Below are 18907 nucleotides of genomic sequence, written 5' to 3'. Positions count from 1 at the left end.
AAGTGTAGAACTGAATTTTCCTTGAAGAATGGATAGATTTGATGTGGATTCAACCAGCTTTTATTTATTCATTACTGTAAACCATTTTACAATTAATCCTTTCAACAATCTGCAGCCATAGTAACATTATTATAATATGACAGATAAGGACATCTGTACAGAGAGAAAGAGATAAAACTCTCAGAATAGTAGCTGACCAGTGGCAGAGAGGGACGGTTGTCCTGTCTAGTGGTCTCTGAAATAAAAATATTACAACAAAATTATTCAAACATTCCGTAAGTTTCCAATAGGCAAAGAGGGTTTCAGAGGTTTGAAAAGTGGCCCCTTTTCTGAGAATGTGTTCCAGAAAATAGACAAGGAAATGAATGATTGCCGTGTAGTGTGATGATTTTTTTTAATAGATGTGGTCATTTAATATCTTGGAAGTACATTAGAAGGTAGCCTATCTCATCTGCATTCAATTCATAAGAAAGAAGAGAATTAGTAGATCCATAAGGAAGAAATAGATATTGCAGACACACCAAACTAATATGTGCAGTGGCCCAGAGGCAAATATAGAGGGCTGAGTGTGATAGGACAAACAATGTGACAGTGGAAGGGTGATAGATGTCTAGAGAAGAAGGTCACCACCAGCTAACAGAAGAAATTGTATGCCATGTGTATTAGTCTTCTTGGGCTACCATAACAAAATACCATAGACTGGGTGGTTTTAACAGCAGAAAAACCCTTTCTTAATACTGGAAGTTGGGAAGTTCATTATCAAAGTTTCAGCCTATTTGGTTTCTGGGAAGAAGTCTCTTCCTAGCTTATAGATTGTTACCTTCTCACCTTGTGCTTACTTGGTGGATTTGAGGGGGCAAGGGTGAGAGAGAGAGTTTTCTGGAATCTCTTCTTAAAGGGACACTGATCCTATTAGATCAGAGCCCCACCCTTATGATTTTATTTAACCTTAATTATCCCCCCCTTGATAGACCCTATCTCCAAAAATAGTCACATTGGCGATTAAGGCTTCAACACATGAATTTAAACAGAGGTGGGAAACACAATTCAGTCTATAACATAAAGAGTTTAAATTATAAATTAAAGTCAGTGAGAATCTATGGAAAGAACATCAGAAGGAAAACAGCAATGACCAGAGGTGTACCAGCTGGATCCAAGCCACATCTGCTACCTATGCTATAGTCAACGCCAGATCCTTAACCTGCTGAGCCAGGCCAGGGATCAAACCTGCATCCTTACAGAGACAATGCCAAGTCCTTAAGCTGCTGAGCCACAACAGGAACTCTAAAGATGTGAGGGTTTTTTGTTTTTTCCTTGTCTTTTTGCCATTTTCTTGAGCTGCTCCCATGGCACATGGAGGTTCCCAGGCTAGGGGTCGAATCGGAGCTGTAGCCATCGGCCTACGCCAGAGCCACAGCAACACAGGATCCGAGCAGCGTCTGCAACCTACGCCACAGCTCATGGCAACACAGGATCCTGAACCCACTGAGCAAGGCCAGGGATCAAACCCGCAACCTCATGGTTCCTAGTCAGATTTGTTAACCACTGAGCCACAATGGGAACTCCAGAGAGATGTGTTTTTTAGTGAGGCTTCTAGCTTAAGTAGTTGGGCTGGATCTTGGGAGAGTCTTTAGAGGCTATTTCATTCATCTTCAAGGAGACACTCGAGATAGTCTAAACTAAAGCAGTGGCATTAGAAATATAGAGGCAGTCAATAACTGTTCAAAAGAAGTGGATATGAATAAATTAATCTTTTCCAGCAGGAGGAATATTGGGGCTGAGGTTTGAGGCCACAATGTTGGTGAGATGTGCAGGAAAGAGTGGACAGAATGGATCATGAAGCTGCAGTGAAGGCTGACACAGAAGCCTGGGTTGCATTGTGCAAGGTTTGAATGCCAGGCTAAGGTTGGTACACCTTTTAAGTTTGGGAGGAATGGAGGAATCTTATCAAATCTAGGCTCCAAAAGGTAACTGACTGCAGCATATAGCTAGGAACTTACTGGAGACCCAAGAACCATTTAGAAGCCTTAGATGATGGTCCAGGCAGGAAGGAACAATGGAAAGAATGAGAAAGAGAAGACAGCTACATGAGACATTTGGTAGATGAAGTCAGTGACCTAGAGTGGCCGATCAAATGCATCAGGTGAGAGACAGGCAAGTTAATGATGTCACCAGGCTTCTTATCCATCACTTCCAATTTCCTGTTTTCTGAAGTATCAGTGAATTTTGTATTTACTGTGTCTCTAGATTATTGAGTTTCACCAAACATAGCAAAGAGATAAAGGCTGTGCTGTGTTATTTGTTGTAAAAAACAGAACTTGCTTGACCACGTACAGATTATGAACATAAAAGATACAAGTAATGTCGAGGAAGACATAGGTGATGACTTAACAGCACCACAGTGAGGTACGTTCAGGAATTGAGTGTTTATATATAGATTTGAATCGCATCTTCACCAGTCTCACTGGTGTGATTTTGAACACTAATTTCCCCAAAGCTTTAATTTCTCCCTCTATATGTTGAAGTGTTTTCCCTTAATCCTAACACCTGTGTAACTGGAACAAACCCTGGAGACCCCAGGGTCCAAACTCCCTATGCCCTTAATGAAGTGACTTTGTCTCAGAGCATATAAATGACTCATGCACTGATTCTTACGAATGGTGTGGAATTTAAAGCAACCTACCTTCCCTGTACCATCTCTAATCAGCTTCCACTCCCATTAACCAAAATGGCTTTTCTGAGCATCTGTTGCTCTCAATTCCCAACTCACGCTGTCGTTCCTTCCCTTTCTTCTTGCCTCATATATATCAGAGAGTTTCCTGTCTTGGAACTCTGAGATCAGGTTACCTTTTCAGCTTCCCCTGTTCATCATCCCCAAGGTCTATCCTGTATTCTGGTCACAGCAATGCTGTCATTTCCAAGACAGAATCCTGCTTTTTCCCATCCCATCCGCTGATATAGTCATGAGTCTTTTTTTTTTTTTTTTTTTTTTTTTTGTCTTTTAAGGGCTGCACCCACAACATATGGAAGTTCCCAGGTTAGGGGTTGAATCGGAGCTCTAGCTGCCTGCCACAGCCACAACAACACAAGAGCCAAGCCGCATCTGCGACCTACACCACAGCTCATGGCAACGCCAAATCCTTAATGCACCAAGTAGGGCCAGGCATCCAGCCCTCGTCATTATTGATACTAGTCGGGTTCATTACCGCTGAGCTACAATGGAAACTCCGAGTCTTTCTTTTTTTGAATACCCTTCCTCTACACTGTCAAACTTCTTTTCATCACTCAAGGTCCAGTGGGTGACCTCTGAGATGCTTTTATGGGTCTCCCGAAGGAGAAGAGCTCAGCAATTCCTCTTCTGCGCTCCCTGGACAGTCTCTTCAACCTGCTTCCCTCTTCATGTGTCTTGTTGTGTTCACCAGATCATGACATTTCTGCAGGGTCAAGACCAGATCCTATTTCATTTATGCCCTACATTGTCAGCACTTAGCACAGTGTCTGGCAGATTGTGGGCACACAATCATTGTTTGGGGAATAAATGTACCTGGATACCTTGGCCCCTAATCCAGCGGAGCTCTGGGTATTTGGTGTCACCTAGTTGTATCAAGAAGCATGGACAGAGGTTGCATAGCAGGGATCATTGTAATGGTCAGCCTAATAGACCCAATTAATGTAGTCTCTGCCCGGATCCAAAGCAAGACCGCTGTTATTGGGGACGGGTGTCTAGGTAGCCAGAAAGGCAAATGACACCTCAAGAATCAGATCCATAGACAGATAGGAATTATGATGAATAAGTGTATTTTGTTTAGTACTGATGGCCGAAATAGGTACCACGCCAGATTCTTTTATCACTAATCCCTATTCACTAGGAATTGGATGGACAGATAGATTGACATCCAAGGCTGGTTAAATCCTCTTCTCTGGCCTTCCTTGGAGCTCCAGGCTTGTCTTTACCAGGTGGTAATATCTATAGAAACAAAAGGTGCCGGTACTGTGTGCCAGTACAAGATTCTCTTGTACGAGGTATTCTTCATTTTGGCTGCTATTGCTGCAGTTGTGATTATAGCTGCTCCTATCAGCCTTCCTGTTTCAGCACATTTATGCTCAATGAGGGACCAGTCTAGTCAAGACTAGAAATGCTGCAGCTTCTGTTATGCCTTCCACTTTGCACATCCGAATCTTTGTTCATATCCTCCACCCAGTACCAACCACTGGGATTTTCCCAGCTGTACCAGCTTCTGGACACCTGCTTCTCAACATAGTGCCCCCTGGCCCCCACTTCATCCACAAGAATAAGTCTGGGGTACTAGGAATCCTTCTAAATTCCACAATAAATCACAGATATTGCCATATTCCTGATCCTTAGTCACCAAGTCAACGAGCTTTATGTCAAGTTATCACTGGTCTTGCTGACCATCTCTGCTCTATTTATTTATTTATTTATTTATTTTCTATTTTAGGGCCGCACCTGCAGCATATGGAAGTTCCCAGGCTAGGAGTCAAATCGGAGCTGCCAGCTTAACGCCACAGCCACAGCAAGGCCAGATCTGAGATGTGCAATGCAGGGATCAAACCCGCATCCTCGTGGATCCTAGTCAGGTTCGTTAACCGCTGAGCCACCAAGGGACCCCCATCTCTGTTTTATTTTGGATACGATGTCCTCCCAGTTCTGTCTCCTGGCCAGGACCATACGTACTATAAGCCCACCAGTTAAATCTCTGCAAGCTCTTGCAACGCTAACATTTTACTGAACCTTCCAGTGCATTGTTGTCTGCACTATTATTGCCTACAGGATATCAATATCTGATAATGAATTGGTCCTGCATGAAAAGAACCATCTTATTTTTTTATTTTTTTGCGATTTCTTGGACCGCTCCCGTGGCATATGGAGGTTCCCAGGCTAGGGGTCAAATCAGAGCTGTAGCCACCGGCCTATGCCAGAGCCACAGCAACGCGGGATCCGAGCCGCATCTGCCACCTACACCACAGCTCACGGCAACGCCGGATCGTTAACCCACGGAGCAAGGGCAGGGATCGAACCTGCAACCTCATGGTTCCTAATCAGATTAGTTAACCACTGAGCCATGAAGGGAACTCTGAAAAGAACCATCTTTAATATAACAAAGACATTAACTTACCTTCAGATTTACAATAAGCAGAAAAATTCTTGTCAGAAAATTTTAGTTCATTTTCTCTTATGTGGATCCTCTACGTGATTTCCGTTTCTTTAGTATCCCCTGCCTTCAGATCCAGACGATATAGATGATAGATGGATAGATGTTGCTTTTGCCCCAATCATATCCTTACTCTTTACTCTGAATTTTTTTTAAAAAGTCACCATCAGGAGTTCCCGTCGTGGTGCAGTGGTTAACGAATCCGACTGGGAACCATGAAGTTGTGGGTTCGGTCCCTGCCCTTGCTCAGTGGGTTAACGATCCGGCGTTGCCATGAGCTGTGGTGTAGGTTGCAGACGCGGCTCGGATCCCGTGTTGCTGTGGCTCTGGCATAGGCTGGCAGCTACAGCTCTGATTCGACCCCTAGCCTGGGAACCTCCATATGCTTCGGGAGTGGCCCAAAGAAATAGCAAAAAGACAAAAAAAAAAAAAAAAGTCACCATCAGAAAACAGAAATGAATGTGATGTACAGTGCTGGTAATAATTGGATGCACAAGTTGAATTTTAATGCATTAGGGTGAGGATTGGATCACAAAGAAATACAAGCATTTGTTGTAAATCTTGAGGAGGAAACCATAACTAGGCTGCCAGGGTTTGAAATTAGATGAGTGAAAGGGAAAGGTTGCCAGTTCACATAATTACAGTTACAAAAATAAAGACGGTGGCTATGTAGTCAAGGGGTTTAATCAGTGTGATTAAGAAAAAAGCTTCAGTTCATAATTTGTCACATGTACATATTTCCTTGGCAAAGGGCCAAATGCATTTAATGCAATTCAAAGATGACAAGGAGGGTTGATGGCCTCTAATGAGCAATTGATTACCAGTCAACAGAGAGAGATTAAGAATCTACATTAAACCCTGTTCAGAACAGGAAGGCCATTTCCATTAGCTGTGGCTCTTCATCTGAGCTTATTAATGAAGTAAGGAGTAAGGAGAAACAATTCTTAGATTTCTTTTTTATCTGAAGATAACAAACCCCAAATTGTGAAGATAAACATAAATCTCAGTTTAAAAAAAATATACATGTGCAGAAATAACTGACAGTGGCCGGCAATTCACTTAAACTATGACCTGGGTCTAAAGACTACTGAAACGATTGGGGGTGGGGGAATGGATTAAAACATGTATTTTACTATATAATTATCTCAACGACCGATTGTTATGCAAAAGTGTGTTCCAATTTCAATTTTAAAAACTACTAATTTGTTCTCAACAGCTGTAATTTGAGTTCCCTTGGGATGACATAAGAGGATACACAGGAGACTTTGGGAGGCTATTGTTGGTATGGTGACTTGATCCACCAGGGCTTCTTGGCTGAGATTTCCACTGGCTGAAGCTGTAATAACATGGCAGCCACAGGGAACTTCATCACAGCTGGGATCTCATAATATATGGAACACAATCAGGACCTGAAAATGTACTGGGGGATGGTTGGGTATATCTTTTAAATATACTTCACCTTGGCTGGACTTTTATACAGCAAAATAGAAAAGAGAAGAGTTTGATATAGAGTAGGTGGCACTGGTTATATAGGAATAATATCTTGTGCTGACTTCCCGCAGTTTCTTGAGGTCTTGCTAGCATTTATCATATTGATGGTGTGTGAGATCTACACCGCATCTGACTGTATGTTAGAATTCACCTCAACTAAGCAAATGTTTGTTGAGGTAAGCCAAATATTGGGGTAGTTGGAGATATGAAGATAATAGCTGCTACAGAAAGGACACTAGTAAATAGTCATCTTTCATAGTAATTAATTTAAGTTTAAAAGTTTAAAGTTTTTTTGTTTTTTTGGTTTTCTTTTTCTGCAGTTATTCAGTTATGGCTTACCAGGATACAATCTTGCTGTTTTGGATATTAATATACACTGTCAGTTAATTTTCATTGAAAATAGCAGTCAAGTGAAAAATTCTAATGTCCATTAATACTCAAATAGCATTTCTTGGGAAGTTTATCATTACAAATCTATAATGTCAAAAACTTTGGCTTATATTTCTCTTTATGCGTCATACCTTAATACTATCTTGTTGATGTCTCTCTCATCTGCATTGATAATTTAACTATTTATGAGGTGTGATCATGTTGCCTTTTGAGAATCTCTTAAAAGCTATGCAACTTCTCACCAGAAAAATGCATAGGCTCATTTATATAAATACAATATATTACGTATTTTTTTTCTGAGGATTGATCAGGTTGAGAAACACAACATGAAATACTATGAGAAAGAGTGAATACGTTTCTGAAGACAACTTATGAAATTACAACTCGATTTGGAAATTAAGAGATGCCCTTTTGAGAAATCACCCTTAAGATTAACATTTAGTTTCCTATCCAAATTCCTGAGAAATGTAGTTTCTGCCATAAATATGTGGCTGCAGTTTGACCCTGTGATGGAAAAGGAATTATTAGGCCTGACTTCTGATAAATTTAGCATGAATTTAGGTCAGAATATTGAGGCCTTTCTAAGCATGACCATATGTGAAAGTGATCCATGACACATGTGGCTGCATATGTGAGATACAGCTTTGTTAAGGCTGTGGCTGCTATTGCAACAGACAAGGTACAATCCTGTGACATCCTTTAAAATGTAACTGAGTGCCATCAGCCCTCTGTGCTTCTAGGGCCCAGAGAAGCTGAGAAGAGTCAATGCAGTTAGTTTGTCTTTGGAACATTTCCAGAGCCGAGCAGGTGATACCGTAAACATATCCCAGTGTTGACATTTGGAGTGAGCCAGTGGCTCTTACAGGGTGCCTCCTTCTGGATGTAGATTGATTTTAATGATTTCTTTCTTTCTCCCGGAGCAGGATTTATGTGGGCATCATTCATGTGACACCCTGGGAATGGCAGACGTTGGGACCATATGTTCTCCCGAGCGCAGCTGTGCTGTGATTGAAGATGATGGCCTCCACGCAGCCTTCACCGTGGCTCACGAAATTGGTATGCAGGGCCCTTTGTCTTCCCTGGCCAAATCAAACACTTGTAACAGCTGCAACAGGAACCAAATACTTGGCAATTAATTCCAGATTTTTCCCGGTTGAGATGTACCCCTGGGGATTGCATTTGTTTATATTTGCACTTTTTAGGGTTAACTAATAAGAGGGAAGGGAAGCCAAGTCAGGCACACACAGTAGATATTTCCTTTCTGTCAGTGCCGTTTAAAAGTTTAAGAGAAATCCGCTACAGCCACTGTCTTTTGAAGCATCCATAAATGACTCTTAGGCAGAATTTGCCGCAGTTGACGGTGGAACGCAGCATGCAGACCTGAAGGTACTCTATTGACTCATCCAGGGCTAATCAGGTTACACAGAAATTCATCAGGTTTTATTCTACTGTGAGTGATAACAGTAGGCTCCTGTCAAAGCGCATCAATAGCCTCTGGTCCACATTCCTGTCTTATTTTGAACAGCAAAGCAAAGGAAACAAAACCTAGCAGCCACCGGGTTTGTTTTAAAATGTCACTTTTTGCCTGGTTTGTTTGTCCTAAGAGAGTCATCTAAGTCCTAAAACTAGAAATTGAGGACTGAGTTTATTGAAAAATATCCCAGCAGTTCAGAATACGTGTGTCCTAATCATTATCCTAGGCCACCAGGTATATGAGAAGTTAATTTAGTATTCAGGATTAGATATTAGAATTCGATACATTTGGGCTCAGTTCTTGCTAAAATGCTTTCTACCTGTGTCACCTTGGTCTTATTACTTAAATTCTGCAAGCTTCAGTTTTCATATCTGAAATATAGGAATAATAGTGCCTATTGCATTGTGTCACTTCAGGGACCCAGTTGGATAGGTTAAAGATACCAGCTGTTATTTATATCCACGTATACTTTTGTTTTGCCTATTTTTCTTTTTCTTTTCTTTTTTTTTGACTTTTTAGGGCTGCACTTGCGGCATATGGAAGTTCCCAGTCTAGGGGTCGACCTGGAGTTAGAGCTGCTGGCCACAGCCACAGCCACAGCCATGCCAGATCTGAGCCATGTCTGTGACCTACACCACAGCTCATGGCAACACCGGATCCTTAACCCACTGAGCGAGGCCAGGGATCGAACCGCATCCTTATGGTTACTAGTCGGATTTGTTCCATTGTGCCATGATGGGAACTCCTACTTCTATTTCCTTTTTTAATTAACTAGTTCATTCACTTTTATTAAAGGTATCACCATTTAGCGTTATCTTTTGGAGGGCAAAGTATGTTTGATAATTGTTGTACTTATTGCTGTGTTTTATTAAAAAGATTTCATTTTCTTAAGCTAAAACCGTAATTTTAAACTGCTATTAAAACTTTTTTTTCACATTCCTAATAGGCAGAGAATATTTCACTATGTGTTGATTTTTGGCTGCTGTATTTTCTTTAGGGACTTAAGTTCACTTTGAAAGTGTAATTGCCTAAGCAAGTATATGGGAGCAGTAAAATAGAAATCAGTACTTAAATTCCAATTAGTATGTATTAATCATGACCTTAAATTTCTTGACTCTCTTCTTGACATCTTTTAACCAACCCTCTTCTTACCATCAAAGCAGAAAACCACAAACATAATATTTGAATGAAATGTAAATTACCATCCAACAGCATCACTGATAATAATAATTCAGTCTGATGCTTTATTAATTGAGCATCTTTAGTTTCAGGATGGAGTCCTAGATCTGTCTCCATGTTCTTTGTTTTATCTCAGGCAAGAGATTCTGACAATGAGTCTCTGTTTCTTCCCTAGTAGGTAGACTAATAATGAATGAGGCTTGGCTCCTTGGTGGCTGCACCAGGAGACCTGGTATGACCATAAATGTTTTTAAAACACAAATGGCATTTGAACTTCAGGGCTGAGATTATGTTTTCACCTATCTCTCACTCATGCCTATTAACTGATAAAAAATACAGCCTGACATTGATCCTTCATCGATGTTTATTACATCTCTGGGTACATGCACGCATGTGTAAGTGGGAGAAATGCAAGAGCTGCCTCAGACAACATTCTAATTTTGCAGCAAAGCTAAGACAAGTATTAGTATTAGTAAAGTATTAGTTCAAATACTCAAGAGCATTTGATTACACAGAGACAATTGAAAAAGTACACCAGTCATTAATCACAGTGGAAGTTTCATAAGAAAAGTTCTAAGCCTTGGGTAGGTAGAGGCTGGTTCATCTCAGATGGAGCAGAGGAAAGATAAGGAATAAGCAACAGAGCAGAATCATGGCAGCAAACATCCATAAGATCATAAGCCCTAAATCCTAACCGTCTAAAGTAGCGATTACAGATTCCATGGAGGAAGAGCTATTTCTTCCTTTAATTCTCTAGTGATCCATTTTCACACATTGGCAGCATCTGGGAGGTTTCTTTGTAGAGGAACCACCGTGGCAGAAAATGCAGCTTCTTGGAGGCTGCACTGACCCTCAAGGCAACTGGACTGGAATGAAGAACCTTCCAGCGTCACCCTTCCTGACCCTCCTGAGCTCCTAAACCAAGGGATTAATTACCTGGCAGGCACAGCAGTCAGAGAGGGAGAAGGCCAGGTGCCTTTGAGTAAGAACAAGCATTTTATTAACATTTGTATATGTGCAATAAGAACTTTTCTTAATACAGGAAGAGTAAACATCGTTTTATAAGATAACAGTGCAGGAAAACTGTGGCTTTCTATGCAAAAAATCAAACCTAAATCTTTGATGTCTGAGTACACTCTGTGTTCCCTTTAATTTCTCGGTTGAATCACTTCTATTTACCTCTTTAGAATGCTCTATAATTCATTCTTCAATCAAACAGCGCCTACTTAATTTCCCTTTTTGCATTACATATGGCCTAATCCGAGAAATGTAAGGTTTGGGGGCAGGTGGATATGAATTTAATTTCCCTTTCACAAGGAGACCTGGCTTTCATTCACTTTATTTTCTAATTGCTTTATTATTCTTTAATTTCACGTTTTGCCTAAATATTGCAAACATGTGTTGTGAAGTATGAGCCTTAAACATTTTAGAGAAGATAACCTTACAAAATATTTCCTAATCATCTGTATGCTATTACAGAGCTTTGCCTCTGCAGCCAGGGCGATCTTGGGTAACACAGCTTGATGTTCTGTTTCCAGCACTTTATTTTTAGATGGTTGCTTGAAGCCATCAGCTGGAATTAACTATGCTCTGGATTCTAATTCTCCTCCTTTCTTCTTATGTAATTTCCTCCTTTGCCTTTTATTAGACATTTATTACTTTCCAGATTTGGAGGTTATATATACAGGCTGCATATGGTGATAAGATGACGTTGTGAAACCTCGGTTTGGCTAGAGTGTTTTGAATTTGCCTGAGCCCATTCCAAAATGAGCAATTTGCTTCATCACACAGTGTAAATATGTGCCTGTGCTCAAAACATAAGCTGTGGAGAAAATTTCCAGGCTGTTCCCATGATTTTTCTACTTTGTTTCTTCTATAAGCAGTAAAAGGCTGTATTTAATTAAGAATAACACTTTGGGGAGTTCCCTTCGTGGGTGGGTCGGCATTTAACAAACCCTACTAGGATCCATGATGATGCAAGTTCGATCCCTGGCATCACTCAGTAGGTTAAGGATCTGTCATTACGGTGAGCTGCGGTGTGGGTCGCAGACGCAGTCCGGATACTGGCTGTGGTGTAGGCCAGTAACTTTAGCTCTGATTTGACCCCAGCCTGGGAACCTCCATATGCTGAGGGTGCTGCCCTATAAAGACAAATGATAAAAAAAAAAAAAAAAAAAAAAAAAGTTCTCTGTTCTTTTTCTCCCTTTTCCTTGTTTCCTTTCATTCCCTCCATCTAAAAATGTCCCTGCATTGAGAATTATCATGTAAGATAAAGAGAGGCAAATCTGAAATCCTCACCCTGTATCTCTTCTATTCATGATCTTCAAGTCATAATGAAGTGACTTCAGTGAACATTTCTGAAAAATGATTCTTCATGTGCCCCGTGCTAATGGGAACACTTCTCTTTCCCTGCTAATTCTTTACAAAAAAAAAAAAAAAAAAAAAGCTGGATTTTGGAGAGGCATAGCCAACTGATGTCAATACAGCCTTCTGGAAAATAAGAGTTGGATGCACCTAGACTCTGCAGAGGCAGAGACAAATTACCTGCTTTCTTGCTATGTTAAGTGCATGTCAACATTGCGTAAATTGTTAGGATGTTTAAGGAGTTCCCGTCGTGGCGCAGTGGTTAAGAATCTGACTAGGAACCATGAGGTTGCGGGTTCGATCCCTGGCCTTGCTCAGTGGGTTAAGGATCTGGCATTGCCATGATCTGTGGTATAGGTTGCAGACGTGGCTTGGATCCCTCATTGCTGTGGCTCTGGTGTAGGCCGATGGCTACAGCTTCGATTAGACTCCTAGCCTGGGAACCTCCATATGCCATGGGAGCAGCCCTAGAAAAGGCAAAAAGACCAAAAAAAAAAAAAAAAAAATTGTTAGGATATTTAAGAAAGTTGTTTTAAACTATCAAGAACACAGTCCCTATCCCTGGGCCTTGGGTGAAGGTAAGAATGTGGTTCTAGTTCCGAATGCAAACTGGAGCAAATCTCAAGTGAATCTAAGTTTACATTCGGAATTTATATTTTTAACTTGTCAAATGTTTATTATGGGCTCGTGATAATAAAGATTTCGCCTGCTGTGCATGGCTCTTCAACATAATAATTTTGTCGATGTTGGGCCAGCTGCTAATGTAGTGGGGGAACAATCCGATTTTATTTAGGCTAATGAAATCCATAGTTTGCAAACATGCTGAAGCTTCAGCTTTAGCGCAGTTAATTATAAAATGTGCTAAGTGAATCTCTCCACCTTGAAAGACTCCAGAATATTTCCTAAGCTCAAGTCAGGCAACTCAGGGTCAAATCTTCCACGGGAGGCTTTAGGAAGTGGTCGAGACACAGCAGTATGGCTGCCTGTGTTTTGCTGCGGTTGGAGCAAGTTCTGGTTGTGCTGATCTGCGTGTGACTCTGCTCCCACAGATGATTAGATTAAACAGGGCCTGTTTTGAAAAGCTGCAGAGGCCCTTGAAACACCATAGACCAAAGCCAAGGGCACAGAATCAGATGTCAGGACTGGTTGTGAGATGTGAGGTGAAAGGAAGCTGGGATTAAACTTGGTATTTACCCTCAAACCCATAGCTTTAATCAACATGAACTGAGCAGTTTTTTTCTATCCAGTTTGGAGTGGTGCCACACTGTGTCTTTCTTGGCCCTTAGATGAAAGGTGGGAATAGGTCTCTGCTCCATGTCTGGAGGCAGTATTGAAAGATTTAGTGCTTAGTATCAGTTGGTTCCTTTTTTAATCAGATCCCAGTTCGTTTTTCTCAAGGGGAGGGCTACGTGTGTGGAAAGCCAACAGGTTGAAGGGGGCATAAAATAAATATATCATACCCTTAATGTGTTATTTTTTTTTCCCTCTTATGTTTAGAAACTTGCCCCTTCTCTTCCCAAATGAAGAGTGTCTAGGCGTTCCTGTTGTGGCTCAGCGGTAAAGAACCTGACTAGTATCCATGAGGACGTGGGTTCGATCCCTGGCCCCACACAGTGGGTTAAGGATCTGGTGTTGAGGTGCAGGTCACAAATGCAGCTTGGATCTGGCGTTGCTGTGGCTGTGGTGTAGGTTATCAGCTGCAGCTCTCATTTGACCCCTAGCCTTGGAACCTCCATAGGCTGGGGGTGCAGCCCTAAAAAGAAAAAAAAATAGGATTGTCCAGTAATATCAAAATTTATCAAAACTACTAAAGACTAGAATACCCATAAGGAAAGTTATAACAGACCCAAAATATCAGTGAGAACCATAAAGTTAGCTAACAGTCACTGGGCATGAATGTTTGTCAAGCGCATAGTCTAAGCCCTTTGCATCTTTTACATCCTTTAAGCCTCACAGAATCCCATGAGGTAAGTACTATCAATGAGTCCCTAGGAGAGCAGGATGCTGACACGTAAGGAAGTTTCTAAACTGGTCTAAGGTCAACAACTAGGATACTGCAAGGGTAAAATTTGAACCAAACTCATTTGGCTCCAGAGCCCAGGATTTGGACGCTATCCTATAATAGTTTATGTTCCTTTTGAAGGAGGTAATCCTGAATTTGATTCAAAAGGATATTGACACAGCTATTTATAAGGTGAAAAAAATTTGTTTTCTTCCTCCCAGATTACATCATGGATGTGATATTAAACATGTATGTGTAATGTTTTGAAATAGGAGTTTGAGTTTTATCACTTCTACACTGGGATTGGCATTTGAATAGACATGTAGGATGCAGTTTTTGGAGCTCCTGGTTTCCTTCATCGAGGAGTCTAGATTCTGATCCCATGTGAGGTTTTGACTCCCTTTTCAACCCCTAGCAAGACCTTCCCTGCACCTCAGTAATCCCGGCTGGAAAATTAGGTAAAATGAAAACATGACCTCATTAAGAAACAGATGCTTCATCTGAGCAGTGCTTTCTTAAGTAAACACATTACAGAGCTTTTTGGGACACTTGTTTAGGATGTGGTGCTGTGTCCCCTTGTCCATTGGTCAGTCTGGGGTCAGGAGACAAGAGCTTGAAATTTTGTTTAATTTACAGACCGAAGTTTAGAAAAACAGCCAAATTTCCTTCCTGAGGTTAACGTTGTAAGTCAGCCCTAGCCGTACAGTAATACCTGAGTTGAATAAGAAGCTGAACCAACATTTTCCTTTAAAGTAATGTCTCTTCACCTCGGGTGTACATTTTCCTCCGATTTTTCTAACACGATTCCCTTTGTGAATTTAAGGAGGAAAGAAACTTTTAAAATCTACTTTGTGAATATCAAAGATGAAATTTGTTTAATGAAATGTCAACCATTTGCCAATTTAAAAAGATAATTACTGTACTAGAAAAATTATCAGGTGACTAATAGTTCACTATTTCTGAACTCGGAATAGAATTCAGACTCAGCCTAGAGACTTTGCTTTGATGTAATTTACCATGAAATTTATTTCCTTAACATAATTCAAATAAACCCCTTTCTGAAGTTACTTTGTGTGATGGGCATGCATCAGCAGTGCTGTCGTATTTATGATGTGATTTAATATCTATTAAGAATAGACCAGGAGTTCCCCCTGTGGCACAGAGGGTTAAGGATCTGATTACTGTGGCTTAGATTGCTGCAGGGGCACAGGTTCAATCCCCTACCTGGCACAGTGGGTTAAAGGATCTCTTGTTGACGCAGCTGTGGCATATGTCATAGCTGAGGCCTGGATTCAATCCCTGGCCAGAGAACTTCCATATGCCTTGTGTGCGGGGTGGGGGAGAAGGGGGGGGAACCAGTATTTTCTACAGGAGCCCTTATAATTTACACCTTGATTTTTACTAATGATTTCAAACAGCAAGATTCAGTTCTGGGACCCCCATCACTTGGGAAAATACTAGATTAGAACCCTGCTTTACTCTGCAAATTTCACTCTGACCTCTCTAATTTAAAAAAAAAAAAATTAGTGTATAAATACAAATTTAGTGTGTAAATACAAATGCCATTAACAGGTACATCCATTGTAGAATTGTTTTTGATCTTTAACTGTGCCAGGATTTTAGGCGAGAAGTGGTTTCTCATTACTGCAATCAAGAATTAAAGATTCACTAAAAAAGACAGCATGGTAAACAACGTCGTTTAATTTAGGTAAAGCAAACAAACTGTTCTTCAGTCTTCTGCTTGTCTACTGATTACAAATGGTTCCAAATAACCTGAATGCCAATTCTTCCTTAAAGCCCAGGCTTTGGGACCTCTGCTTTAAACTCTGACCTCCAATTGTGGTTCTGAATCCATCTCAGTCCTCTCACTAGGATTTTTCATATCCTGTTTTACTAGGGGAGCTTGTTTGAGCATCCTCAAATCTCTTCCTTGAATTCTCTTCACGCTTTTCCTATACTTTGGGACCTAAGAAAGAAATCTGTCTCCCAAGAGAAAAACTTGCCTTTGTGGCTTTCTAAATGCCATCACCCTGACTCCTCCAAGACTTCACCTTGCTCTAAAAACTCATTGTAAAATACATTCTGATGAAAAACAATGCATTATTCTAGGATTCAAAATTTTATCCAACCCTGTTTTATGCTCTGGGTCACACCTGTTTAAATCTTAGCTGAATCAGTTCTGCCGGAGGCTGCTTATGGAGGGAATGCTTAATATGCAATCCACACTTATGTTTTTTCTTTTTTTGTTTAGGGCCCCACCTGCAGCATATGGAAGTTCCCAGGCTAGGGGTTGAACTGCAGCTGCCGACCTACACCATAGACACAGAAACTTGGGATCTGAGTTGCATGTGCGACCTACACCACAGCTCATGGCAACGCTGGATCCTTAACCCGCTGAGCAAGGCCAGCGATCAAACCGGAATCCTCATGGATACTAGTTGGGGTTGTTACTATTGAACCACAATGAGAACTCCTACACACCTGTAATTTTAAACATCTCTGTGGATGGTTCAGGATTAGACTGTCCCTGGGAAAGGGTGATGTCCTAGGCAATGAGTGATAAATTCTGACTAAACTCTTCACAGTGGCTACTTGAAGTGTATTGTAGTCAGCTGCGACATTACCTTTAAAATGTCCTAGATTCCAGATTTTTCTCTGTTAAGAAGCTTTTAGTATCATACCATGTGTTCTCTAATGTGTGTGTCCCTTTAAAATAACTTATGCTTTTATAGGTATCTTGTCATCTCAGGGCTCAAAGGTATTGGCAGATTTCAGACTGACACTAAATGTCCTGGTGTCGTGACCACATGTGAAAATACCACTTCTTGGGCTGTTCACAGCCTTTAGTATGCCTGTCACGTCTCTCCTGAAGAGCTTCCAAACCTCCCCCACATTGTCCACTGTAATTTCTCTCCAGCTCCTGAAGGGAAGTCACGTGGCTCCTTGCTGTGCCCTGGTTCCAGCTACTGTGGGACTGGCTGCCAGTTTCTTTGGGCACTTAAACGGTTCTTCACAGTGTGCATGACTCTCATTGTCCTTGAGAGAACCTACCTTTCCCGGCCAGCTGACAGACTTTCTTCATGGAGAACAGACCCAGCACACGCATCCTTCCGCCAAGGAGGGGTCCATCCCTCTCAGCTGATCCCTTTCTGATTGATTCTTAGAGATGTTTAAAAAAAAAAAAAATCGCATCTCCTTTCAGCTCTTGCTAAATTGGAACTAAGATTTGTTCATGCCCAGAATGGCAATCTTTTCGGATGGCCATCTAAGAATATCTCACGGGTATCTTCAACAGCAATTAAGTTACACATCTTCAGCAGCAATTAAGTTTCATTGATACATTAGCAATCTGGAGGCCAAAGAGCATGCCAAAAGATTCATAGAAAGAGACCAGCACACCCGACTCGTATCTGTGAGGAAGTGGATTCGATGCATCCCTGGCCTCACTCAGTGGCTTAAGGATCTGGTGTTGCTGTGAGCTGTGGTGTAGCTCTCAGATGTGGCTTGGATCTGGCATTGCTGTGGCTGTGGTGTAGGCTAGAAGCTATAGCTCCGATTCGATCCCAGCCTGGGAACTTCCATAGCTGGGGGTATGGCCCAAAGAAAGAAAGAAAGAAAGAAAGAGAGAGAGAGACTGAAATATCTTGAAATAAATTGCCTTGCTTACATAATTGATATTTTAATGCATTATATTAATTCTCATAGCTTCATTGTTTTGTATAAAAGAAAAAATGGAGGTACTTGCCAGGTCCCTCAGAGTGAATTTGATATTCGCCACATGACTTTTATTTTAAGTTAAAAAGCTAAACTTCAGCCTCCAACTGAAGTGAAGATTTCTTGATGCCATATTAAATACATGTGAAAGTGCTATTTATTTAGATATGTTTGGAGGAAAAGACTATTACTCCACTAAATAAATGTGAATATCTTATGAAGTTGAGTGCAAAAAATCACATTTTTAAAAAAATAGAAACCCTGGATTCATGCTGCAGAGTTCCCCTTGGGCCACTTCCCCTCTCTTTATGTCCCAGGGAGAAAAGCTCAAGTGTGAAACGTCTACACAAATCCCAAGGTGTTAGCTGATAAAGATTCTACCTTCTCAACACGTGTCTGATGTACTCAGTAACTTTGAGCAATTTTGAGGAGGACGTGAATGAAAGGTTCTATTTTTCTGTGAGCTGTGGGTGCTGTAAAAACCTCAAAATACCACCCCCAAACTGGACCAGCCCCTGCCAATCTTTTGCATGTTATTTGGAAGCTATTTTACAGACTGTGATGAACATTTGCGCTGCTGACCAAATAAAAGTGAGTGAGTGGTGGCGGGTGTCCCACAGAAAATTTGCTAGCTTAGTAAATGCTATTGAAGTAAATAACTGCATAAATAGCATCAAAACATGGAGCCTTAGAAGGTCACTGAGCCCTGGCCACTTAATTTCAACCACAACAGCAACCAGCTGCTCCATGGACAATTTTGTTATGAGGTGTTAGTGATTTAACAAGTTGGCCCGAAGTAGTTGGAATTTGGCGTGAAAAATTTCATCTCTGTTGGGTTTTACTGTTGCACACTGGACTTTTTCTTGGCGGAATGGCCAACGTTCCTGCCTTTGTTGTTCAGGAACCCAAGGAAAATGCAGTAATCACTTTTCTATAGTGTTTTCCACATTCTTTTTTGGTGGTTTGTGTATGATTCTGCAAAACTCTACAAAAAAAAAAAAAAAAAAAAAAAGCCCTACGAGGATGACTCGTCTACTTTTTAGAGTCTCTTCAAATTGCTGTCCTGGATTTTTTTAAACAGCATTTTAAATATAATGGAGAATGCATTATACCCTTGGA

The 18907-nt window shown here is 41.0% G+C and overlaps 1 protein-coding gene across 2 annotated transcripts in view; it reads left to right on the top strand.

Annotated features, from left to right (window-relative positions):
* ADAMTS5 (ADAM metallopeptidase with thrombospondin type 1 motif 5) overlaps positions 1-18907 on the top strand; it is a 59353-nt gene that overhangs the window by 6461 nt on the left and 33985 nt on the right. For both annotated transcript variants that reach the window (XM_021070866.2, XM_021070864.2), the window contains exon 2: positions 7979-8111. In XM_021070866.2, coding sequence (XP_020926525.2) covers positions 7979-8111 — 133 coding nt within the window. The remainder of the gene's footprint in view (positions 1-7978; positions 8112-18907) is intronic.

The sequence above is a fragment of the Sus scrofa genome, chromosome 13 (genome assembly GCF_054392235.1).
Source record: "Sus scrofa isolate SSC_HxYL_T2T_F1_AM1 chromosome 13, Sscrofa_HxYL_maternal_Yorkshire_Landrace_v2.0, whole genome shotgun sequence".
Classification (NCBI taxonomy): Eukaryota; Metazoa; Chordata; class Mammalia; order Artiodactyla; family Suidae; genus Sus; species Sus scrofa.
Note: the sequence above shows the minus strand (reverse complement) of the source record. Positions and strands in the feature narration are given on the sequence as shown.